The sequence below is a fragment of the Fundulus heteroclitus genome, chromosome 18 (assembly GCF_011125445.2).
Source record: "Fundulus heteroclitus isolate FHET01 chromosome 18, MU-UCD_Fhet_4.1, whole genome shotgun sequence".
NCBI lineage: Eukaryota > Metazoa > Chordata > Actinopteri > Cyprinodontiformes > Fundulidae > Fundulus > Fundulus heteroclitus.
In genome coordinates this window covers 11,396,601-11,423,692 of record NC_046378.1, presented here as the reverse complement: position 1 = coordinate 11,423,692, position 27,092 = coordinate 11,396,601, and the positions used below count along the sequence as shown (strand labels likewise).

The window sequence follows — 27,092 nt, the reverse complement described above, 5'->3', positions numbered from 1 at the left end:
TACCCCTCTTTCCCTGCACCCTTGCGGACTCGACGTAATGATTCTTTATGGAGACAGAGCTATGTAAATGTCCCCCGGACCGAGTGCTGGAGGTGAAGAAGATTCACACTTGTTAGAATAATTTGCTGGATCCGTTGGGCAGAACGTGTCTTTCTCTCTGCTTTGTTGTAGTCTTTTTTTTTTTTTTTTTTTTTGGTGTGTGTGCACATGTGCGTGTAGGTGGATGAGCCTTGAATGTTTTTTAGTGTGGGCTCACTTGTCATTGTGCAACACTGGATCACTTCCAGGTGCAGTCTCTCTTTATTATATTCTATGTGTGTTTCGGTTTGTCCCAGATTGTGTGCATTTTCCTGTGCAAGGCAACCTAAAGAATCGATTTGTGCGGTGGGGGGGGGGGGCTGACAGCTCTGCCCGCCGGATGCAGCAGAATGCGCACTGTAGCAGGGGAGCACCATCAGTTGCCCTGACAACACCAGTGCCTGTCAACACCTCCGTCTTAATAGTGACAAATTGTCCTTATTACATCAGCGTTAATTCCCCCCCCCCCCGATCTCCCTCAGATGAAGATACTTAGCCCCGCACTGATCAAATTGTGTCAGCATAATTACTGGGAACAGAACCCTATTAAAAACCAGGGCTTCAGACCCACTGTCCGGACTCATCCGCAGGCCTATCACTCAACGTGCATCTCTGCGACAGAAGTGAGGGATACGGGGCGACGGGGCAGCGAGGGGGGGGGGGTAGGGAGGGGCGGAAATGAAGGGGATGAAAAAGAGCGGGGGATTTTTTATTTATTTTCTCCTCCCAATTCACTTGTGTGCACAAAGATCGCTAAAACTTCCCGGCTCTTAAATTGCTGCCAGGCTGTTTCTTATCTGACCATCTTGGGCAGAAAAGTTCATTACTCCACACATGACCTCCGAGTGCCCCCAAGTGGTTAAATAATTATTACCTGAATATTCAGAAAACAGAGCTCCCCTGCTGCCTCCACAACCTTAATCTTTCAGCAGGCTGAGGTGAGTACATCTTTGTCATTGCAGAGCATTTACAAAGCCTTTAAATCTATTGTGTTGCGGACGGTGGCCCCCATGACTGGTGTGTCTTGCGTCTTTTGCAAGGCACACCAGCTGCGACGCTCCTGCCCCCGTTTTTCACATGTCCACAAAATTGGTGGCAGCCCAACTGAGCTGGAGATCATAATCTGTGCTACAGCATGGGATGCTTAATGTTATTAAAGCATCGTTTTCTTAAAGCAACATAACACGCATCGCAGCGACAGGAGCATTAGCATTATTTAACTTGTAGTGATATACCCTTAAAATGAAATAAGTGTTTTTAAAGATCAGAACTCCCACAGCAATTGGCACTGACAAGGAATTATTGTAGAAAGAAAGAAAGAAACTGAAGTGGATTCCAAATATTGTTCTTTAATTTAAGCCTGTTTGTTGTTAGTTTTACAAAGATAATCGCAGCTCTTATTAAAGCGCTTTGAATTAGAACAATTACATTATCATTGCCTGCTATATCGCAAACACAAACAGCTGCTTGGACAGAAGATTTGATAAACTGTTATTAAGTTAAACCAAACATGATGAACTAAAAATGATTAGCGCAGAGGATGTGAGCGTCAATAAAGCAGTGGTGTAGGGTTGTGGATGTTAACAAAAGCAAAAATGTGCAAATATTGAATGGTGGAAAATCATATTCAAACCAGACTATATAGAAACCAACCAAAACTAAATCTAGCCAACACTCTGGAGCTGCCGGCTTTAACACCGAAGGTGATGGGCAGCAGACAGGTTTACCTAGACGCTCCCAGTCAGCAGCTGATGGTTGACAACTACTGCTGTATCTCAAAGAAAAAATCCTAAGGCTACACACATAAAGGGATGATTTCATAGAAAAAGAGTCTAATGCTCATAGTGTGTGAGGTGGGCAGTCATGCAGGAAAAATCATGGGAAAATGTAGATAAATTGGAGTGGATCTTGCCATCAACAATAATATCCCAATTGCCTTTTTTTCTACTATTAATTTATTTCCCACGATCTGCTAGAAGAATATGCCTTAGACATCAGTTCACTAAGGATGTCGCAAAAATTAGATTTTCCACGCCCTCAGAGTGCAAACCTTTGTTTGTTTAAACAAATTGATTTGTCTTCGAAAGATGATGGGAGAGGCATCGCGTCGCCTAAGGGGACAAACTATGTGGACTATACAAAAAAAAAAAAAAAAAAAAAAATCCCCCGAATGATCCAAATTTGAAATTTCATTAAAGCATCAGCCTACTTTTACAATAACTAGAATTACCATAAGCAATTTTCCCAGCTCTATAGATATGGATTTAGCTTTGCCTTTAGCTCGGCAGTGAATTAAGTCTCTCCCTCTCGCACTGCGCTCGTCTTGAATGGCGCTGGAATGGAATTCACAAATTAGTGTCGTCTGATGGAAATGTGCTAATTGCTGTTGTTAAGCCGCTACAATAATTAGGTTATGATGGCAGACTGCTACACATGTTGCGTGTGCACGGACGCGTGCGCGCGCAGCTACACATACAGCACATGCCTTATTGCGCGAATGTGCATCCGATCAGCCCGAAGCCAACAGTCCCTTTGCAGAACAGTGGAAATAGCAGACTAGATTTAATTAATCATTTTACGATCCATCTGCGAGCGTAATAATTCTCCAGACATAAAGTCAACACAGAGTGCAGCAACTTCTCCGCAGTGGCTTAGGGAGCTTTTTATTCTTTTACCGTAGATTGTCATGAAATAAGACTTGGCAAATTATTAGATTAGTCATCTGGCCATTTGCCTGTGAATTATCTCTCTAATAAGATGAATAAAAGACAAAGCACAGATGCAAGGGATAAAGGTTGGTGTAATAAGAGCTTTGGTAATCCCCCTCTTCTTGAGGTTTATGAGTACAAAGACGGGGTGGTAGAAGTGGATCTACTTTAGCTGCGTGCCTCCCTCCTCCAATTAGTAAGCTTACTTCATTAGTGGAACTCCAACAGTGTCAGACCTGGGAGTAAATTTGTTGTTTTGGTGAGCTGTATTCAAACTCGGCTTATGAAGAACTACAGTGGCCCTTAGTATTATACAAAAAAAAAAGGAAAAAGAAATCTACTGGTTTTGTAGCATTGAGCAAGTCAATTACACACATTTCAATTTCATCCTAGTTGTACAAGTTAATTTTATGAGTACAGCTGGTAAAAGGTTTTCTATCTGAGGAAACCCGGTAGATCTTTGCAAGTCACTGACTTTGCATTAATGAGACGCTAAACAAGCACATGGGAAAGTCTGCACATTCACAAACGTTTCTTATGTGCTGCAACCTCGCTATCTGAAAGCATCTTCTGTCCCGCTGGTGAAAATGCTCAAAAGTCACGCTCTTATTTTGATGCACCCGTCCGGACGTTCTTCAACATGCCGACCTGCTCATCAGCGCGCCGTTTAATGACTTTGGGCTTCAACAGAGATTACAGGATTTTACCCTCATCAGAGACAACGTCCCTACCGGCCTCTTCAACCTCGGAGACCTGACTCTGTTCTTCAGCGGTTCCTGTGATGTGCTATGTGTGTGTGTGTGTGTGTGTGTGTGTGTGTGTGTGTGTGTGTGTGTGTGTGTGCGCGAGGGAACGGCTGCAACCTACCTCAGCAAGCTGCTATATTTTAATGTAAAATTAATCCTCTCACCAGGTGGCCCTGTAGAAAGGTGCCCTCCTGTTGTGAACAGACACATCTTCATTTTATTTGCAGCGCTTTTTTTTATTTTATTTTAGCTTCCTCTCTGTAGCACGCTGTAGCGCGAGTCTTTAAAGCATATTACTCGACGATTAAAACCAACTTCTCTGACCTTACTTTAAACCTGATATATGTATAACTTGTGTTACAGGGGATGATTACTATTTGGTGAACATTGCTTTCTTAGAGAACACAGCAGTCATACCAGAAAGGAAGACTGTTTTTAAAGAAAATCTTAAATGGACAGCCTGCTGAAAATCTGTTTCTGTTTCTTGGTCCCAGGTTTTATGTTATTAGATATATTTAGACTTATAAATAATATTTTGTTCGCAGTTAAAAAAAAATCTTTAGTCTTGATGATAGGGCTCCTGCAAGCACCATTTGTTAAGCAGTAATTATGCTTAGAGAATATTGTGGAATATTTATGAGCAATTAGTATTTAACCTTCAGTAGACAGCAATCTAAACTAGGGGTCACCAACATGGTGCCCGCGAGGACCACATGTGGCGCCCACCAGCCTGTTCTAAAATTAGCCCAATCCACCAATTGCATCTAAAACTTTATTTTATTCCGTAACTCTTCCATTTCTATTCACACTTGCATTTATATAGATTTAAAAATGACAATATTTATAACAATGCATAAAAATTGTGTTTATTTTGCATAAAGTTAGGGTTGACTCTGACTCTTCTAGTTCAGAGGTCAGTACATGTAGCTCTTCGTATGACACAACGCCAATGAAGAAGCTCTCAGTTTCAAAAAGGTTGGCGACCCCTGATCTAAACAATCTCTGATAGAACACAAAGGCTCAACTTTATGGCCAGCGTTATCAGTATTTGAGCCTTGATTTTAGGAGTTCATGAGACCTTTTCCAAAATGTTTCCAAAGATTGCTTGTTTTGCTGTCTGCTGCAAGTAAAATATTAACTGCTCATAAATAGCCATTAAAAAGAAAAAACACAACAACTGCAATTCACCCAATAAACCCTTTCCAAAGTTGATTTCTAGAAATAATGATTTGTTTCATTAATCTAAGCTCAGCCATAAGCAAATCATACAACATGGACGTATTTGTGCACTTCTATATTTTGCCAAAGAACTCTTTAATATCCAGACTCACGCGACCAGTGAGGCCATGACTCTTTGTTTTCGGTCAACAGGCTCCACCTCCTCAAAGTAATTTGCATGAACCTAAATGAGGGAGTGGAAGGCATTATTTATTAAAATGACATCTTTCGCTTGTCTTTGGTCTTTATTAAAATTTTATTGTTCATCTCATGACAGTTGGACATTTCTGCATGAATTATAAAGCACAAATTATTCATGCAAAATAAAAAATGAATGATTAATTTCTAAGTAGAGTGGTCGAGAACTACCATTCAGTGCATTTCACTCAGGCATGTTGTAGTTACCTTTTTGAAAATTAGTTTGACCTAAAATCAAAGAAAATTTCTTAATATCCAGCTTCAATACCTAGCTGGATGGTAATTTCTGCTGTTTTAATGAATATTTTAATAGTTTAAAGTTAATATTTCCTTAAATTGTGAACACTATTTTAATTACACTGTAAATTGCAGTCTATGTTCTTTTCAAATATTTAAAATGTGCATTTATGTTTGGGGTTCTGTTCTAGGATTCAGCTGCACATATTTGGAAAGCATCTGCACATCAGTCGATGATTATCAACAAGAATATCTGCTAAATATGGACAAAAATACGTGCTTCGTGGACTTAAGGTACATTAGAGCAAGGGTTCCCAAGCTTTTCAGCATGCGACCCCTAAAATAACAGTGCCAGAGACTAGTGACCCCCTTTTGGCTGGTTTGGGTGGGATGGTTTTTGGCAATTACTAGAATAAAGTGATAAAATTATTATAATTATTATTATAAAGTAGTAATTTTATGAGAACTCCAACAAAAATAAGTGCATTTGTTCATCTGTGTTAAAATCAGGCATATTGAGCATCTTGTAAAGTTATACTTTTATATCGGTCTAACAAATAAGGAAATATTAAATCTCTTTAGCACATCAATCAAATTATTATTAGTATCAGGACTTTGAAAACAATTGTGCATTAACTGTGTGACTTTATTCTCATAATAATATTACTTTATTCTCATATACGACTATTCTTGTAATGTTCTTTACTCTTGTACACCTAATAGTATGATTTATTCTTGTAATTTAACCCCCAAAAATTGTTTTTGGGCCAATATAGATTAAAGAAAAGTAATTATTGGCCATGGAGGAGTACATTTCTACAGAAAAACTGAGATATTTATAGATTTATTTTGTGTTTTCAAGGAACGTTTTTTCCATGATTAAAGGCCTAAATTTGCCATATTAAAACAAGTATATCTCTGATATTGTAAAGTTTGGATCATCTTCCAACCCCCGTATGGTGTCTCGTGACCCCCACTTTGGGAACCCCATGCATTAGGGGGTACATTTGTGTTTTTTTAGTTTAATAAGGACATTTTAAAAGCTTAGACAACAATATAATATGGATTGTGGGCTGAGGGATGGCAAATGTAGTACTCTAGAATATATATTTTGCTTATTTATGCAGAGGTTTTCATACCCTATATTGTCTTAGAAAGTATAGTTTATGTTTTATTTAGTGTCTCCATATGTGGGCAAAAGTAAGTCAGACTTATAAGAACATTGGGCATATACCAGAAAACGAAATCAGATAATGTATTTAAATGTTATAATCCTTTTTTAATCGTTATCACTTAAATAGTAGAAACATATTAAATAGCATTGCTTATTGTTGGCCAGATTTCTTTTTGGTAAAACAAGGTGATTCTTCTATGCAGGACTTTTGAGACTGCAGGATTTCATTGCAGTGTTCTCACACAGCCAGCCTCTGTTTTAGCATTCAGCGCACAGAGGGAGATGGGGAGGGGGAGCAAGAGAGACAGAAAGCAAGCACAGGAGAAGGAAGTCGAATGAGCCAAACAGGAACACAGAGTTGTTTTGAGGATGACAGAGAGTCTCTTTGCATTCTAGCTCTGATGCCAAAACTTTCACCGAATCAAGGATGCCTTCTTCATTCGGGCTTCAATGGCAGCTCTGTCATTGACTTGTATTTTCAACATCCATTCACAGCGCAGGTGCATTGATAAAAAAAGTTATTTTTTAGTTGACTTTTACAGGTGCTGAAGATTTTTGCTGACTAATTTCCATTTGAAATTTGTGCACTTTTTTATAATTATTATTTTTTGCTCCATTTTCCCTCAAAGTATATATTGCACTTGTTTGCCTTTTTTTTACCTGCAATTCAAAGAAAAGACATCTCGACTCCTCTGAGATGTCTCTATTTGAAACAGAAGCAACAGACTCACTTGTTGTTGCTCAGATTTTTGATTATGCAGTACTGGAAGGTTAGTTTGTGCAGACTCAAATTAATTATTGGCGAACTGTATATGTACAGCCAATACCTTTGGTATACCCTGAAACATCCTGCATCCTGTTTCAGAAGGTTTTCATAAGGCTTTCCAGGTGTTTGCGGATGGCAAAGTGTTAAAAAGTATCAAAAGCCTCCTTTTGAGGCCTTGTTACTATTAATAGAACCCTGGTTGCACAAAAACATGTCTAAAACATAAAGGATGTATTAAATAGTTTCTCTAAACTTACCTTAAGTGTGAATATGTGCATTTTTATTTGTCCTGCATGTCTTTGGGTTACCCTGTGTTGAACTGCCGACCTGTTCAGGTTGTTTCATTGTCCACACCTGCTTAACCTCGTAGGGTCGCAGGGGGGGGTGCCCATCTCCAGCGGTCAGTCCATGAGAGCGCAGTACACCCTTGAAAGGTCGGCCAGTTTATAGGAAAAACTAAAAGTTCCTAAAAAAAGAACTTAATAACGTTAAAAGGTGAGGAAGTGTTGTTGGAAAAATGCTATGCTGAGTAATGCAGGGGCTATCAAATGATTTAAATTCAGTTTTACTTTAGTAATACAGTAATTACCTGTTTTGTAGCCAGTAAAAAAAAAAGAATTATGAATATGACCTGAAAGCGGGCAAACACATAAGTATACAGGCAAAAAAACAAGACATCCTGTTGCCAGGGCCAACACTAGGAGACTTGTGGGCCCCTGGCCTAGAACTGCTGTTCAAGCCCCAGTAATTTAAATTTCTTTTATAAATGCAAAATAGTTAGGTCCATAGGCGTTTTTGGTTTATATGCCCTGTTCATGTGGAAAATAGAGTATTTCTAAAAAATATTTTGTATTTGCCCTTTTACACCCATCAACATTTAAAGGAAAAACTGTCCAAAATGGTACAGCACATTTTGCCTGGTCTGTAAGTAGAAACGTAACGCAGACACTGAAATAAAACAAAAAAGGAAGCATGCAGCATGTGGCTGGGGATTGCTGTTTGGGCTCCGGGATCCAATCAGCGGTGGGGCCATGATGTCACCGTTTTTAACCAGCTGCACATTGGTTGTCTTCGCTGAAAAATGTAGAGTTTGCACACTATCCATTCATCAAAAATAAAAAAAACTAATATACATTTTTTTGGGCCACATGTACTGCCTATGTAAGGCCTTTCTAAGGCACATCTCAGCCTGTGATCTACTTCAGCTCTTACCTGTGGCAGGGAACACTCAAAAGGTTAGCACATTACATAATAAACATTAAGTATTAAAAAGACACATTTAAATACATAACTCATATCTGGGAAAAAAAAGAAACAACCATTTACATCCTCCACTAAGTTGTATTCATAAGAGACGTCATTCACTCTGCTGTGAATCTTAATCTCTGCCACTCATAGAGGTTTTGAGGTTGACATTTCACTCTCTGGGAGAGGCCACACATTTTATAAATGCATTCAGAAAATTGGTGAAATTGAAAAATGGTTACCACAAAGAAGAATGTCCCATACTATGGGTTAGAAAGCAATTATGTTTTGGTTTAAAATGATCAACTTAAAGGTGTAAAGTAAGTATAAAATATTGCTTTCCATATGGACTTTATGACCAAGTCCCTGGTCAACGAATGATTGCTGGGAACAGCGAGCATAATTTTACTTTTACCTGCGTGAAGATGCCAACATGACTTGCTTCTGGATATTCAAATATTTAGGAAGTCAGGATTACCTGTTCTGCCTGCAGAATAGTCATTGTACTGATTTCAGTTTCTTTGCATGCAGCTTTGCATCAACCCAGGGGAGCTCTAAGGTGCAGAGTTCAGTCCAGGGATCTGACCTCAATCAGAGCAGATTAAAGCTGCGATCTGCCTTGTAGCCCCCCTGTGACCCGTTTCACTATGCAACTCAGAGCAAGCAGAAATTAAATAACTGCTTCCTTCCGAGCGGTGGATCCCCTCTGCTGCCTTTTAAATGAACAAATAGCATCAGAGGCTAAAAATAAGCGGCTATATCTTCAGTGCTTGATGCGCGCCAGTGACAGCTATTTGTAAATAAGTGTTTTGTCCAAAGGGGACACTGAAAAGTTGAAGTGGGCCAAAGTAACAGCTGCACAGACCGAGTACATTCACAAGCCCATTCATCATCGCCGTGGCTTTGCTGACCCGACTAGAACATGGGAGCTCCTCGCCGCGTCGCATCAACAGTATACTGAGAACCAAAGCTGCCTTTTTCTTTAAGCAACAACAATAACTCACCGAGTCAACCTTTACAGAAGTGAATACCTCTTGTTAAACTCTTCGGAGCTGTTATTAGCACACTGGGCTAACCTAAGGAGTCTTGTTAATGTGATGATGTATTTGTATTGAGTTATGTGCAGTGCCATCACGACCGCAGAAGTTAATTTTGTCGTTGATAGCTATTTTGTGTTTCGTTTTTGTTTCGTTTGTTTTTCGTAACAGAGCAGCACAAAGTTGGGCGCTACTGTGAAGCGGAAGGCAAATGATGCATAGTTTTCCTTATTTATTTTTTTTTTTTTAGTTTTTTACAATCAAAAAAACTGAAAACGGTGGTGTGCATTTGTATGGTGGCACTAGGTAAAATCCAGTGGAAGCAACCGTCTTTAGAAGTGACTTCATGAATAAATGGTTTCCACCTGAGTTAATCTCAGTATAAATATACAACTGCTCTGTGAAAACCTGTTTTTTTTTTTTTTTTTTTTTAGAACAATAGTGAACAAACAGTAATGATCCACTGGTGATGTTCGTGTTTCCATCTGTGTTCATTATTGTTAGAAAACTGTGGCCAGTTTTGTTAATTCCTTTGTTTACTTTAATTTAGCTCATTCTTGTATTCCTGTATATTTTAAATTCCTTCCTCTGTTCCCTCCTCTCTGTCTCCGGCTCCATCCAAATTAATTTTGGGTAAGGATTCTTTACACAAAGCAGATATGCATCAGCGGTCGCCATGATAAGTGCTGTCTGAATAGTGCAGTCAATAAGGAAGGAGGTAGGAAAAGGAGTCTGTGTGCTTCCTCTCACAGCCCCTGTTTACCCCATGAAAGGTTAAGGAACAGGAGTCAGGAGCATAAGTTGAAGCTATAATTAGACATATTTGGATGGAGCCAAAGTTTATCATTCTCTCTCCTACCTCAGCCCTCTGGTCTCAGCTGCTCCTCATTTCCTCTGGATTGCTTTCACCTGTCCTCTGCCTCATTTCTCCACCCTGTTCTCCCTGGTTCTCGGTGCTCTCCGCTGGTTTCTCTGTTGATTTTGTGCTCCTTTAGCTCCATTCTTCTGCAAATATTTCTGCTGTAAATTTTGTTATTTCATTCCGTTTTTTCACCGTCACCACTCTCTGCGCTTAGGGTCCTCCTTCAACCACATCATAGCACAAACATAGAGGACAAGAAACAGAGTTGACAGTCAGGGCTAAAGTTGTGGAGAAAGGTTTGGTAATAAAACAATATCCAAAGCTTTGAAGTACGTGCAGAGCACTGTTCAGTACATTCTTAAAAAAAAGAGGAAACCTAGCGAGACCTGGCCATCCACTTCAACCAAAAGACAAGCATTCAACAAAAAAGCATCCAAGAGGCCTGTGGTAAATCTGGAGGAGGTACAGAGATCCCCATTTTAGTTTGGAGACTCTTTCAAGCAGAGCACTCAATAAATCCTATCTTTGCCTAAAACTTCCTAATGTACCTAGAGGTCTTAGCATAAGAGCGATTCAGATCGCTCCTGACAGCCACTCTGAGTGAGGAGATGACTTTTAAGAGCTGTGATTGATTGATTGATTGATTGATTGATTGATTGATTGATTGATTGATTGATTGATTGATAACACCAGAAACAAATAAAAATACACAAATGTGCTCATAGTAATCAGAGAAATGAACCAATTAGACTTTAGTAACAAATGTGTGTCATGATGGTGAAACTTAGCAAAATTAAATAATTGTCACACAGCATCAAAAAGTTTGAATGTACCTTATTTACGTCCACATCATTATTTTGATTTGCTTATCATTTTTACTCACCGTGCTGGTCATTTTACCACTTTATTTATTTGATATTAATGTGCACTCACCTGCCAGCATTATATTGAGATCGCCCGCTTGCATAAAGCGATTGTATTTGGCAAAATGATCCACATGAAATGGAGAAAAACGGTGGGAAAAAAACGAGAGGAGCAGCGCCTCTGTCCGCACAGCTCTGGGAGGAAAATACAAAAGTGATTGTCTAAAGTTTGTATTTATTTATATATTTTTTCCATTTCTTCTAAACTGTTTATTATTGAAAGCAATTTCTGTAAATAATATACAAATTCCTATGTACTATATTCTTTGTACACTTCTCCTATTTTTATTCATGATTATTCAATATTTGCCCCATTATTTATTTATCCTTAAATAAAATGACCTTACTATAGCTGTACCTTCAATTTGGCTGAGACATGATAAAGTTTATCTTATCGACATAATAATTGTACAATTGTTAAAACCGACACTTGGGTGACGCATTTTGATGGCATCGTCATGCTCTGGGATGTTTTTCTTTAGCAAGAGCAAGAAACCTGGTCAGAGTTAATGCCAGGATGGATAGACCTAAATATTATGCAACCATGGAAGAAAACCTGTTAAAAGCTGCAGGATACTTGGAATTGGTGCTGTGGTTAACCTTCCTGTGAGGCAATAACCCTTAACATACAACTGGTTCACAGGTATTAAAATGTCCCCAAAACCAGACCTAAATTCAAATGTGAATCTTTGACCATAAATGTATATTCACTGATACTCTCCAGATGTAGACTGAGCTTGAACTACTTTATAAAATATGGGTAGAAATCTCAGTTTCTGGTTGTTCAAAATGACGGACGTGCAGCTGTAATTGCAGTGGAAGGGCGTTCTACAAAGTATTGGCATACAGGGAGCTGAATACAAACGCACACCAAACCTTTCAGGATTTTATGTGTCAAACACCTTCACAACAGTATAATACTTTGTTTTAGTCGGTCACGTAAAATTGCAACAAAATACATTGACGCTTGTGGCTGTCAATGACACAAAACACGAAATGCTGAAGCGGTAGGGATACTTCTGCTAGATACTGTAAAAAGACTAGATTCATTTAAATATATTTATTCTAATAAATATCTTGTTTTTTGAATCCCACCAAGCTGTTTTTTTAAAGCCAGGATAAACTCTAAAAATACTTTCATTTCGGGGGGCTTTGGCAGGCGTATGAATCACCGGCAGTCGTGCAATCTGCATGGCCAATTAGGGTATAAATGTTGCTAGTTTGTCTAATTCAGTCTTTAAATTGTCATCTGAGATCACACCGGCTCGACATGCGTTTGAACCACGGAGACGTCGGAGCGCACGTTGGCAGTGCGACGCCGGCTCCTCCGTACGGCCGGGCTTATTTAGCCCGCTGAGAAGAAGAGCCCGCTGTTTGTATTAGATCCTGTCTTTGGCAAAGTGGAGATGATTAGATAAAGTGTGTCTGGTGGAGTGGAGCACTTTTTCACTTTGCAGCGGCACCGCTGCGAATGAATGGAGAGAGGGACTCCGCGCCGTCTGACAATAGCACCGAAATATCTTCAAAGAGGATTTTTAATGCATCTGGGAACTTAGACTTCTATTAGCTCCTTAGTTAATCCAAAACCGTTTATACACTCCACTGCACTACAGTGCATTTGAACGTTCTTGCATTCAAGTGTTTAAATTACCTCACATTTTGTTTCCGACACCCACTCCTATGTGCGCACAAAAAAAAAACAAAAAAAAGAATCCCTCTAAAAGCTGATGCTTTAAGCAAAAGAGAGAGAGCAAAGAAATTAAAGAGAAACACAATAGCGCACATTTCAAATCTCTTCCCCGCTGCACTGTCCCTTCTGCCTTCACTTTATTTTGTCATAACACAATAACTTAAGGCTGACGTTTAGAACGGTATTGCAAGAGCAAAGGGGTGCTTGAGGAGAAAATTGCTGCAGCTCACAGCGGCTGGAGGGAAATACCATTTTGTCTCACTCAAGATGGATTCCACAGTGAGATTTCAGAGGGCCAGCACTGAATCAAAATGGAGAAGCCAGAAAGGAGAAAGAGAAGCGAGGCATGGATGGGGATAGATTCGGAGGAGGTGATTGAATTTGGGTGTTGCTTCTGCGTCACAATGCACCGTTTTCAGGGTTTTTTTTTTTTCGCTCCCCCTAGACATAAAGTTATTTGTTACAGGGTTAGGCTCCAATTATCCTCTCATTATGCAACCCCTAACAAAGATGCAAAATTGTATGAACCCAATTGAGAGCCGACATGAAGGAAGAGGTGGGATAAAACCAAAATATCAAAATAACGATGAATAAAAAAACAAAAAAAAACAACAAAAAAAACGGCCCTTCCTAAGCAGTGAAAACAATTTATCTTACCAATTGTCTTGCTTTCTGGTATGCATCCATGGCTGCTGGGAACACACACACACACACACACACACGCGCACACACACACGCCAGCGCACCCTCCCTCTGTTTATAGATTTCACTTGCTGGTTGCCCGTCTAACCGCCCTGTATGTAAAACCCGTGAAACCCCTTTAGGACATCATATCCGTGGAATCCGTTGTCGGTTCTATCTAGGTCAGCGCCTACAATAGCTGAGCAGTTTCCTTTCTCCCGCCCACCCACCCTCCCCGCTCCCCAATCCCCCACTTCGCTGAACCCCACAAGGTTGGTTTCGTTTTGCCTGTGTAAACATAAAAAAAAAATGCGCATAAAATGCATTCGAATCAAGCATGCTCTGCTTCTTTCAGTCATAATAGTCTCCAGCTAAATATTAAAACAGCATAATATGATGTTAATATAAGTGCAAAATCCTATCTGGGATTCAGTTTTTTTTTTAGCTTTTTTTTTATAAGCAACTTGGTCCAGGCTATGTCATAATTCAACATTTCCATCCTGAAATATTGTAATGCAGCAGCGTACAGCAGCCTGCCACTGAAACATGAAACACAGAGAAAGACTGTAATTATACCCTGACATATGGTTGTTTTTGTCTGATCTATAGGGGATGATGTTACAAGGCCTACATAAGGCCCTATGTAATTTGGTCACCCACACAGAGACAAGATTACCATCCACTCGCTTGTTCCTGTCTGTTTGGAAAATACACTTTTTTACACTGTAGTGTACAAAAAAAAAAAAGAGTGGTGAAACAAATGTTGTTAATCTCCTATTATTGGGGGGGGGGGGGTTCTCTTTGGGGACTACACAGAAAATTAAAACCAACCACCCACAACCAATCTGATGTAGCTGCTTTCTAACTTCCATCTTACTTCCATCCTTCCTTGATTTAACTGCACAGAATAAACAATGTAGGCAGATATCTTTTGTCATGCTAGTCTGCCATATCTGCAGTTCTGTGGTGATGCAGAACTTTAAACATGCGATCTCAATCTGTGCAATCTTTGCAAGATGCACCGTTTGTTTTTATTTCAAAAACCTTTCCGCAGGTGTGCAAAAGCTGGCTGCGTAGTATAAATCCGTTCTTTCTGTTGAAAAGATTTGCTTCGCTGGTCCGTGTTGACTTTACTTCTATATGTGAACGTGATACTGTGGTATTAGTCTATCGCTCATTATTTTTGATGGTAACTTTAAAGTGTTAACTTTTTAGAGATACACACTTAGATATCCTTATAGGTAGCAATGAAAAGCTTTTTGTTTTTGTTTTACCTTCATAGGGTATAGTGTATATCTGAAGAATGACTGGATGAGTTGAAAAGCTTCCTCTTTCTTCTAATTATGAAAACCTTAGTTACATTACTGATGTCTTTTGAGACAGCTAAGGTTTCAGAGTCAATTTATCTCCTTCACTAATTTGGAAGATTTTATACTTGCTTTTATTGTTACCTTTGAAAAAACAAAAGTTTTCCCACCCATGTACATTAACCACGGTGTGAAAGCTTATTTCTGTTTTTTTAGAGAAGTATCTTAAAATTTACTGGGTGACGATAGTCATAAATTAGCTTAGATGTGAGCATAATTCACTCTCAATGAATCTAACTGGCTTAAGACTTTATACTGAACCATATTTCAATTGATTGGATCCGATCCCCTTTTGACTAAACGGCAGATGACCCAGAGACTTAAATGCCCCCAAAAAAATGTCACGAACATTTACGATTTTGTCTCAGAGATTCAGCTCCGAACCTTTTAAATCTATGCCCGTGTTGGGTGAAAGAACAGCTGAAAGAATCTGAAGAAGAAAACAAGGCGCCTCACTCTAATTTCTGCGCTGCTACTTTAATCTGCCGCTGTCTCTGTAGTTCTCAAAGTTCCTAAAACTGTTCCTCCTCCGGCCTAGAAGGCCTTCTTTGCAGTCGCCGCCTTAGAAAATCCACCATTCGGCAGCGCTGACAGTCTCCTTTAAATTGCTTTTTCAATCAGCTCTGACATCAGTCTGCTCCCATGGGAACGTGAGGATCCATTTGATGCTGCAGAGGAAGGTTTATTACCTCATGGATGTTGACAACCCCATTCAGCCCGGTTTGATCTGTTGAATTAACATAATGTTACTGCACTTAAGGAACTGGCAGTGACAGCCAAAGAAGAATTGGCTTTCTGTATCAAACAGTGACACCGGCGAGGGTACAGTGCAAGCAGGAACACAAAGACAATGAAAGCTGTTAAAGATCAGAGATGCGTGAGATATGCAGATCTGGATTCATTACTCCGACACCGCTGTTTTCGCTGTGAAGCGAGTTTCTGTTTTATGTTCCGGCGCAGCTAACATTGCCCGTTTAAATACATAACAAACCCTGTTTGTCATCAAAGAAGCTTCCTAAGGGTTTTGTTTGCTTTCAGCCTTATTCTTGACTGTTATCCCGCGGAGAAAGAAATCTGTGTAACAGTCCTACAGACTGGTGCCCTTCATGTCTCTCCCCTTGTTCTTCTCTCTGCTCCAGGACAAAGATATCTCATCACATCTACGGGAGCCTTGTACATTGTGGACGTCCTGCCTGAGGATGGCCTAAATAACTACCGCTGCACAACACGGCACCGCTACACGGGCGAGACGCGCCAGAGCAACAGCGCTCGTCTCATTGTGTCGGGTCAGTATGCTGGTTTCACACTGGAATTAGGTTGACCAAAAAAAAAAAAGTCAATAAAATGTGTTTCAGAGCGATGTAGAATCAGAGTGAAACCTATCCATCTTATACATACTGTGCCTTGCAAAAGCTTTCATGCCCCTTGATCATTTTAGCATTTTGTCACATCTCCACTACAAAACTAAGTGTTATTATTGCTATTTATTATCAAGCAAACCATTACAAAGGTGTGCATGATTGTAAAAAGAACAATATAACTTTGTTTTAAAGTAAATTAAAATGAGAAAAGGTGTGGCCGGCATGTCTACTCGCTCCTTTTGAGTCAACACTTTGTTAAACCTCCTTCCGCTGCAAGTGTTGTGAGGCATGTTTCTATCAGCTTTGTGCATCAGGAAATTGACATTTCTACCCTGCTTCACCAAAAAGCTCAAGATGAGTTGGACGAGAGCAACACCCGTGAACAGCTATTGTCCAGTCTCACCAGTCGGATTTAGGCTTAGCTTTGGATTTGAACTCAATCAGTTTAATGATACACTTTGATGTAAACCATCCCGTTGCAGATCCGGTTGTTGTTGTGCTGGAAGGTGAACACCGGCATTCATCTCAAGCTTTGCTCATCCTCTAACAGGTTTTCTTCTAGGATCGTCCTGTTCTTAGCTCCATCCATCTTCCTGTTAAGTCTAACTTCCAGATCCCTGCAGAAGGAAAGCATGCCGCCATATTTGAACTTGGTTCAACTGGTTTGACAGTGTTAGTTTATCGCCACACAGGGTTTTGCATGTAGGCCAGGAAGTTCCATCTTGGTCTCATCGGACCAGAGCACATGCTCTCACATGTTGGTGTGTCCATCATATAGTTTGCAGCAGACCTCAAATGGGACTTCCGTCACAACTAATTGATGTCCTGTCGGCAGGTTCTGTGGATCCATGTTAACTCTTTGGACCTTTGCAGCTCCTCCAGACTTGAGCAGAACCTATTCTCTGCTTGTCTGATTAATGCTCTCCTTGCCCAGCCTCTCAGTCTAGGTGGATGATCATGTCTTGGTGGGTTTGCACTGCAAAAACGGAACTAGAAATAAGTAAAATGTTCTTTAAATCAGTGTATTTGTCCTTGATTTGAGCAGGTAAATAAGATTATCTGCCAACGGAATAAGATTTTTGTACTTAAAATAGGAACAACTCATCTCCATCATCATATTTCAAGTGCAGGATGTCTAATTATCTTATTTTAGGGGTCAAAATACTTATTCCATTGACAGATAATCTTATTTACCTGCTCAAATCAAGGGCAAACACACTAACTTTAAGAACATTTTACTTATTTTTAGATCCATTTTTGCAGTGTGCAGTTGGGCTGCACTCTTTCTCTTTTTGGATGATAGTTAGAATGATCCGTAAGCTGTTAAAAGTTTGAGATATTGTTTTCTAAACTAACCCTGCCTTAAACTTCTCCAGATCTTTAGCCCTGGCCGTCCACTGTGCTTTCTGCTCTTGATGATGCTCTTTCTTCACTAATGTTCTCTGGGGGTTCACAGAACAGCTTTACTCTTGCTGAGAGTGCACTGCACACAGGAGAACATGATTTGCTAATCAGGGGCCTTCAGAAGGCATGCAATTGCAGATGAATGTATTTAATGGTATCAGAGTAAAGGTAGCTGAATACATATCCACATTATACTTTAAAGTTTTTTTTTTTTTTTTTTAAATACATATATCAAAATCATATATCATTTTTCCTATATTTCACTATTATTCACTGCTTTGCGATTAAATTATGACATAACCATTTGGTAAAATAATTTGATTTTAAAGGTTGTGGGATGATAATTGTGTGGTGTGTGAATACTTTTGCAAGGCACCACAGATGGCGACGACTCTCTCGAAAAGAAACCCCAGAAGAATACTTAGTTTACAGGACTAAATATTGACCCCATCTATTAGTGTTGGATCATAATCTTATCTTCATCTGGCGACGCTCTCCAAATTCTCTGCTCCGTCCAGACCCCACTAACGCTGAGCCAGCCATTTTGGACGGCTTTGACCACAGGGAGGTGAAGATTAGCCATCGAGTGGAGCTGCCCTGTAAGGCCTCCGGCTTCCCAACACCCAAATACCGCTGGCTGAAGGACAACAGCCCCCTGGAGCCCGACAGTCGCTTTCGCCAGACCGTCTCAGGGTTGCTCATAGAGAATGCACAGCCCAGCGACTCGGGAACGTATGTGTGTGAAGTGTGGAACAGCTACGGCAACGCAGAGGTCATGGGACGCCTGTATGTTAAGCGTAAGTCTTACTAAAGTAAATTACTTTTGACAACCTTTCCTATCTTTCTCTCTTAACCAGCCAAACATCTGAAAACAACTTTTCCGCGACAGTATTTCTCTGTTCTCTGTGTGTTCAGAGCCCTTGAAAGCAGTGGTCAGCCCCCGGAAGGTGAAAGGCAGTGTTGGCAGCAAGGTGTCTCTGTCTTGCAGCGTGAGTGGCTCCGATGAGTACGAGCTGTCGTGGTATCGCAACGGAGAGATCATCTACCCTGGAAACAATGTTCGTTTCACAGGGCTTAACAGGGAGAACCTAATCATCGAGGGAATGACAAAAAGTGACGGCGGAGCTTATCAGTGCTTCGCCAGGAAGGGCAAGATGTCTGCTCAAGACTTTGTGCAGGTTATCCTGGAAGGTAAAATACCCCTTTAATCTAAAAGCCTATGTGTGCAGACGAATTAGCGACTGCTCCACGCATAATCGACGAGTCGGATGTTAACATGGGTTTTGTGCAATGGCGACTCAAATATCACCATGCTAGACTGCACACAAACGCATACAAAAGCACATGCAAGCTCATGTCCAACCTTGGCAGTGTTGCTTAGGCAACTGTCTTCTGCGGTCGGGGAGGCGTAAGAAGAAGATATTGATAATCTATAATCACGTGGAACAAGGCTAGATTATCAGAGAGAAACTGCAGGCGGGCGGAGAGATTTCAAAAGGCAACCACACTGCATGTCTGAGAGGAACGCTCCTGGGACCGTTGCTCGTGATTTAAAAAAAAATAATAAATAAACCGGGGAGTCTTGATTAAATAAAAGTTGGGTTTTTATTTTATTTATTGTTTTTGGTTCACAGAGGTGTTCAGACAGTGAAGAGGAGAGACTGTGTGCGCTGACTACTAATTTTACAGTTAGATCCACATTGAAAAGCTGTTTTAGGTCTTGATAATGCTCAGGGGTTCACACGCAATCATCCTTGACATGAGAGTCCTATTAAATAAATCATTCATTTTAATGATTTATTTAACCTGTAATCTTTTTTCGAATGAAATGAAAGCATGAAAGAAAAAAACTGCTTTTACTTATTTCTTTGTTTGATAACATTTGTTAGATGATCTAAAAAAAGGGGAAAGTGTGACAAAATATCCAAAACACACACACACACAGCATGGAAGCTGCTGGCATAACCCTGACTGGATGGTGGACCACGTTTTGGTAGAGCTGATTTAAAACTGGTTGGTTTCCTATCATGGACTTGATTTTCAGGTATAGTCCATAGAGTTGCGGTCTGGTCCGTTTATTGCACCAGTACCACCAGTAGCAAGCTCGTCCCTCACCTTAGCTCCTCCAGACCTTCTTCTTCTTGTGAGCAATCATTGCCTTGTACTATCATAAAACATTTCCATGGAAGGCATTTCTGCTGTTTCGGGTGCTGATTTTGGAGCAGGAGCTTCTTTCTAGGTTGGCACGATCTCAGTGGGTGAAAGTGTTAAATAAGTCTCTGTAGACAGTGAGTCTGGTGTTCCAGCAGGGTTCAGTTTATTCTAGGCTTAAGCCTCGCTGGTGGTCGAGTCTGGGGTGCTCTTGTACATCCAAACCAATTTGTTTTCATCTGCGGGTGACAGTTTATGTGAGATGGTTGGTATTTAGACTTAATTAGTTGTTCCAACAAGACTGTCGAAACCATATGTAAAACTGGTTTTGGAATTGATAAAGCTAACATCGTGTCTGGGATGGCTTTCCCTCAGCCCTGTTAAAAATATATGGACTATGATTATAGATCTAGTTCTCTGCTAGAAAACCAACCAGTTTAAATAAGCGCTGCCAAATCTGACAAGCGGAGTGATCAGAAATATCCACCCGGAATTAAGATAAGACCGTTCAGACAGCAACAAAAACGAGTGTGGTTGAAGTGCGACTTGCTGTTGGACCTTTAGCCAAATAGTCAGAGTGCCACTCTAGGTCACATGACCCGTTCTAGTTTATGGCACCCTGAGCTCAGACTGCAGTACCAACAAAACCAAATTTACTTGATCAGACATATTTCTGGTTCTCTGATGTAAGATATAATATAGGGGGGTGAATGTGGTCTTGTCTTGACTAATAACGCCATGACTTCTCAGTCTGCTGGTCCACATGGGTCTGCTATCAGATTCCCAAACACGGAAGCAGACTTGTTTAATTTTGGGACGGTGCAGTGTTGCCAGTGCCCTTTAGGGGTGCTATACCTTTTAAATTACAGGTATACTGCCCCTAGTGGCTAAAATGTACACGTTGCTGTTTTAAAAAGCCAAAGAATAATCTGGAATTTATATTGACCTCAGACCAGAGCTATATATATGAATAAAGTTGTCAAATAAATCCTTGAAACCTATATGAAAACCCATATGAATGCAGAACGTTCAGGTCTACTGCCCCTGGTGGCTAATAATTTACACGGTGCTGCTTTAAAAAGCCAAAGAATAATCTGGAATTTATAGTGACCTCAGACCAGAGCTATATATGAATAAAGTTATCAAATGTTCCGTAGACAAACACGGTTGCTGTTGATCGCTGGTGATTTATTTGAGTTGTAAGTCAATAAGAGTTGCAAAGGGGAATTTGCTAAAACAAAATAAAAAAGTTGTATTAAATTAAATTAAACTTCCATACATTGAGCTGAAGTTCAGTAGTACTGAAGTTCAGTAATTCATTTTATCTAAAGGCAAAGGCAAATTTATTTGTATAGCACATTTCAGTACAGAGACAATGCAAAGTGCTTTACATGATTAAAATATAGGGAGAAAAAACAGAATTAAAGCAAGTGGGGATAAAATGTAGAAACAAAATAGAACATGGGAAAATAGAAACTAAAAGCAAACATTTGGACTACAAACTAATGATGTTTCAGTAAAACAGTTTAACTACAACAGTTGAAGGCAATCCTAAACAAATGTGAATGTCTAAATTTTACAGGTCCTTTGAGGATTAGTTTTAATTTTAGTTTAAAAATATACCTGCAAATATACATTTCTGGTTCAAAAGCACAGGAAGATCTTCAAACAATTGTTCCAGTGAAACTGAGTCAAATGATACTGATGCAAGTTAAAGGGACATATGCCTAACATATGCTTTGATTGACTGACCTTCTGTTTCATTCCCCCGCTGTGCTCTGCCTCATCCCCCAATGCAGACGGGACCCCGAAAATCTTGTCCTCTTTCAGCGAGAAGGTGGTGAACCCCAACGAGCCCCTCTTCCTGGTCTGCAACGTGAAGGGAACGCCGCCTCCCAGGTGCAGCTGGTCGCTGGACGACGACCCCGTCATCAAAGACGCCCACCACCACCTGGGCCACTACGAGACCCACGAAGGCCACGTGGTCAGCCAGCTCAACGTGACCCACACCCAGGTGCAGGACGGCGGGTTGTATCGGTGCACGTGCAGCAACTCGGCCGGGGTCGTGTACCACCAGGCTCGAATAAACGTAAGAGGTGCTTGTCAAATCAGCTCCTCCAAGAACAAAAATACACAAACTGTGCGTCTCTTTGTGTGTGTGTCTGCGGTGCTGGAACGACTGCTGTTGTTTAGGACAGAACTGTGAACTGCTGCTCATCTCCTTTTTTAGATTTGGTTAATGTTCTCTAATTTGCTTGTCTGAAGGTTATTTCATGTTTGCTTACATCAGATTTTTGCCCAGTGATTTTATTTGCTTTGATAAATCCCATCACATGGATGTTCCCTTTAAGGCTCCTCTCAATGGGCTGAGTTTGCCTCTTTCTTCTTCTTTCAGCCTTGAATAATGTATAATGTTGTAGTCGCTATGAATTATTACAAGTATGATCATAGCTGTATTCATAAGTTAAGGTAATTATCTGGGGTTTTTGCTCATGCATTTATCTGAATATGGTTTGTAAATAGCCAGAAGACAAATATATTTCCTCTGTCTGAACACATTCATCGGCAGCGTGGTTGTGAGTGCGAGCGACTATTCGTGTGTGTCTGCGTCTGCATGTATTTACTCAAGCAGCCAGCCCAGCTTTTTCGCTAACAGATGTTAAAGAGATTACTCTGTTTCCATTTTAATAGATACAGGATGAGACTCTGAATGCATTACATTTTATTAGACGCTGAGTGTATTATAGTTGAGTTATAAGAGCAAGTGTTATTTAAATGTTACATTTCCTTCAGACAGTTAGCGCACTTTAATCTGCTTGTCGTTTTACCGCCTTATGCTTAATTACACTCAGAGCTTGAGCTACAGCAACAGCGGCAGCTTCGCAGCACATTTGGTGGCAGGTAGCATGACTGAGGCTAGGCAGAAAATATGTAGTGGCAGGAAAAAGTGTTTTCTCGCTTACAGATTTATTTTGTTTTTGATTTTTTTTTTTTCTCTGTACAATGTTTCTGATCATCAAACAAACAATTTTATCAGACAAAACCAACCTTGATAAATGACAATGATATTTTTACATCCCTATAAAGGAGCTACTTTCACTTTTCTCTGAAGGATTGTTTTAATTCAGTCATATGGGAGTGTTTTCATTTGATCAGTCAGTAAAACCTTACCTGGTACTTTGTGGTACAGCATTACTTTACCTGGTAGACAGAAGAACTCAGATTTCCATCAATTATGGAAGTCGTCCAGCTCATGAAGCGGCAGAGCAATCCCAGACTGTCACACCATAACTAGAACGTTTGACTCTCAGGATGATATTCTTTTTTCTGCAATGCCTTTCGTTTTACACCAAAGGGGAGAGGATGCACACCCTTCAAAATGATTCACTATCGTAGTCTAAAGGATATAGTTCCAAAAATCCTGAGGATCATCAACATGCTTTCAGGGACGTGTTTGTGTTCTTTCTGGTTAGCTTTGGTTTTGAAAAAAAAATCCCGTGGCCATGTTTTATTCTTTGCCCAGTCCATCGCCTATAGTTGAGTCATGAAACGTGGCCTTAGCTGAGGCGAGTGAAGTCTGCTATAATTTCAATTCAATTCAATTCAATTTTATTTATATAGCGCCAAATCATGAAACATGTCATCTCAAGGCACTTTACAAAGTCAAGTTCAATCATATTATACAGATTGGGTCAGATTATACAGATTGGTCAAAAATGTCCTATATAAGGAAACCAGTTGATTGCATCAAAGTCCCGACAAGCAGCATTCACTCCTGGGGAACCGTAGAGCTACAGGAAGAGTCATCTGCATTGTACATGGCTTTGCTGCAATCCCTCATACTGAGCAAGCATGAAGCGACAGTGGGAAGAAAAACCACCCATTAACGGGAAGGAAAAACCTCCGGCAGAACCGGGCTCAGTATGAACGGTCATCTGCCTCGACCGACTGGGGTTACAGAAGACAGAACAGAGACACAACAAGAGAAACAAAAAAGCACAGAAGCACACATTGATCTAGTAATCTGTTCTACATTAGATGGTAGTAGCGGGTGAGCCGTCTTCTCTGGATGATGTCACAGTTAACAGAACGCCAGACCAGGTGTACCTACTATGAAGAAAAGAGAGAGAGAGCAGAAAGTTAAAGCAGAAATGACAACACATAATGCATAATTGAAGAACAGTAGAACTCAATATAGTGAGAAAATTAGATCCTGATATACTCCAGTAACCTAAGCCTATAGCAGTAAAACTATAAAGGTAGCTGAGAGTAACATGAGTCACTAGTTATAATTTCTGTCAAAAAGAAAAGTTTTAAGCCTAGTCTTAAAAGTAGACAGGGTGTCTGCCTCACGGACCAAAACTGGGAGTTGGTTCCACAGGAGAGGAGCCTGATAGCTAAAGGATCTGCCTCCCATTCTACTTTTAGAGACTCTAGGAACCACCAGCAGACCTGCAGTCTGAGAGCGAAGTGCTCTGTTAGGAACATACGGGGTAATCAGAGCTCTGATATATGATGGAGCTTGATTATTAAGGGCTTAATACATTAGAAGGAGAATTTTAAATTCTATTCTTGATTTAACAGGAAGCCAATGAAGGGAAGCTAAAATTGGAGAAATATGATCCCTCTTGTTGATTTTCATCAGAACTCTTGCAGCAGCATTTTGGATCAGCTGAAGACTTTGAACTGCATTTTGTGGACTTCCTGATAGTAAAGAATTACAATAGTCCAGCCTTGAAGTAACAAATGCATGGACCAGTTTTTCAGCATCACTCCTGGACAGAATGTTTCTAATTTTGGCGATATTCCGGAGGTGAAAAAAGGAAACTCTGGAAACCTGTTTAATATGGGATTTAAATGACATGTCTTGGTCAAAAATAACACCAAGATTTTTTACTTTATTACCAGAGGCCAGGTTAATGCCACCCAGATTAAGTGATTGGTTAAGAAGTTTATTTTTTGAGGACTCTGGCCCAAAGATTACAACTTCGGTTTTGTCAGAATTTAGATGCAGGAAATTTAGATGTTGTTCTGGGTTCTTTTGTGACCTGGTGGATGGGTCGTTTATGCGCTCTTGGAGTAATTTTGGTAGGCTGGCTTCTCCTGCAAAAGTTTCACCACTGTTCCATTTGTTAATCGTGGCTCTCACTGTGGTTCATTGGGATCCGAGACCATTAGAAAGATCTTCGCAAGGCGTTCCAGACTGATGGCAATGCATTTTTTCCTCATCTGGTGTTAATTACTTTAAGATCTTTCAGCCTACTTCATGTTGTAAGTCAGGATCTGGTTAAGTGGTTCGTTGATTTTACAGATCTAAAGGTGATCAAGCCTGAGTGTGGCTAGTGAAAGAGAACAAAGAAGTATGACTAATCATACTTAATTAAGATTTCAGATTTTATTTACTGCACCATGGCATAAATCACAAAAACAGTCACTTTTTGTTATACGTTTCCCATGAGCAAAAGTAAGAAGATAGAAGATCAAATTTTATTTTGTCCCAGTCAAAAAGCTAAATTACTTTGCAAAGCAATTTACAGCCAAAATAAAGCAATAACATAACAAACGTCTATGTTCAAATAAACCAATAAACATTTTTAAGGAAATTATCAACATACAAGTTTTTCAGTTTTTACATTAATGATGTATAAATAACATTTTCAATAGAGGGAAGGTTGGTGTAGAGACCTTTTTTTGTTTCATAAATAAATCATTTGAAAAACCGAAAAACTTGTTTAATCCGATTATCTTTGTCTGATAATTGATAAACATTTTTGTTTGATGATTTGAAACATGAAAGTGTGACAAAACTGTAAGCGAGACCAATACTTTTTTACCGCATACTTAGCTTATTCACCAAAGTGTAGCCAACGTTGCAGCTGGTTGGATGGGATAACAATTAACCCCGTCTCCTTCAGTGTTTTTGAATTGAGAACCTGTTCTCAATCTCTGCCCATCTGTAGGCCGTGCTAGCATCCGTCCAATGAAAAACATCACAGCGATTGCTGGACGGGACGCCTTTGTTCACTGCAGAGTGATCGGGTACCCTTACTACTCCATAAAGTGGTACAAGAACTCAGTCCTGCTCCCGTCCAACCACCGCCAGCGAGCTTTTGAGAATAATGGGACCTTGAAGCTGAGCAACGTGCAGCAGGGGGATGCTGGGGAGTACAACTGCAAGGTGATGGTGCAGCCCAACAAGATGGAGTCCCAGAGTGTCCATGTTCGAGTCAGAGGTGAGTACAGCAGGCTTCAAGAGAAAGGGTTTGTCCACCTTTAAGCTCAGGCTGACCTGTAGGTGCTGTTTTATGTTAATGTAGGAAGTGTGAAATGCTCTTCATGAAACAAAAAACATTTTTTACTGTCACATCTCAAATTACAAGTCTAACCTTAAAAAGCTAACTATGTCTACAATCACCTCAAATCATAACAGTGACATTTTTTTTTAAATCCATTGGCTCAATCAGTACACAATACCTTTAAACTTGCAATAAATAGTTTGTGCATGTGTTTTGGGACGATTTTGAGGTACAGTGGGACGCTAGTCACTGTTTATGTGACACATTTGAAAATTTTTCTCCTTTTGGATTAAACTTTTGAGTGGGTATAAAAACTTACTTTTAGTTTATTGGTACAGAAATAATGTCCTCAGAGGAAATTCAAGTATTCAATAGCAAATTATGCTTAGTTAAACCTAAGTCACAAAAGTAAAATGGGACATGTAAAAAAAAACAAAAAACAAAAAAAAACAAATAGCTTAAGTACTTGACTGTTTAACTGTACTTCTATTGTCAGTCAAAAACATCTAACCTGTATCAGTAATTATGTCGCTGCATTGAGTTTGAACAGTTTTTCTCGACTGGTCAAATGTTTTCAGTGGGTCATGGGCCTTTGTCAAGCCTACAAGAAAATTAGCAAACATTGTCAAGATGTATTCCACTGTCGCCTTGTTTGGTATTTTTCTCTGGATTTGGAGCTAACTCAGAACTGGCTATTAGTGGCTCCACCTCATACGCACAACGCCAACTTAATAAACAAGCACGAGGACATCAAGGTTAGGAATGGGAGGATGTATTTTTGCGCATAGAGAAATCATAAACGGGTCTGTTGTCAGTCGAGAGCCGTAATTTCCTCCAGAGGGGAAGAGCTGCAAGGTTTGTTTCCATATGCTAACTGAACATGGCAGCCAGGGATTTTCTGTTGTAATTATAGATGCACTTCTTTTATAGTTCATGTATTTTTGCATTAA

The 27,092-nt window shown here is 40.0% G+C and overlaps 1 protein-coding gene across 6 annotated transcripts in view; it reads left to right on the top strand.

Moving 5' to 3' along the window:
- Nucleotides 1–27,092, top strand: part of dscamb (Down syndrome cell adhesion molecule b) — a 162,169-nt gene that overhangs the window by 84,296 nt on the left and 50,781 nt on the right. For 5 of the 6 annotated variants that reach the window (XM_021322707.2, XM_036150101.1, XM_036150102.1 and 2 more), the window contains exons 4-8: nucleotides 16,070–16,216; nucleotides 18,214–18,492; nucleotides 18,611–18,886; nucleotides 21,646–21,942; nucleotides 25,807–26,079. In XM_021322707.2, coding sequence (XP_021178382.2) covers nucleotides 16,070–16,216; nucleotides 18,214–18,492; nucleotides 18,611–18,886; nucleotides 21,646–21,942; nucleotides 25,807–26,079 — 1,272 coding nt within the window. Of the gene's footprint in view, nucleotides 1–16,069; nucleotides 16,217–18,213; nucleotides 18,493–18,610; nucleotides 18,887–21,645; nucleotides 21,943–25,806; nucleotides 26,080–27,092 lie in introns of those variants that run through there. The other variant, XM_036150104.1, reaches the window with a different exon arrangement.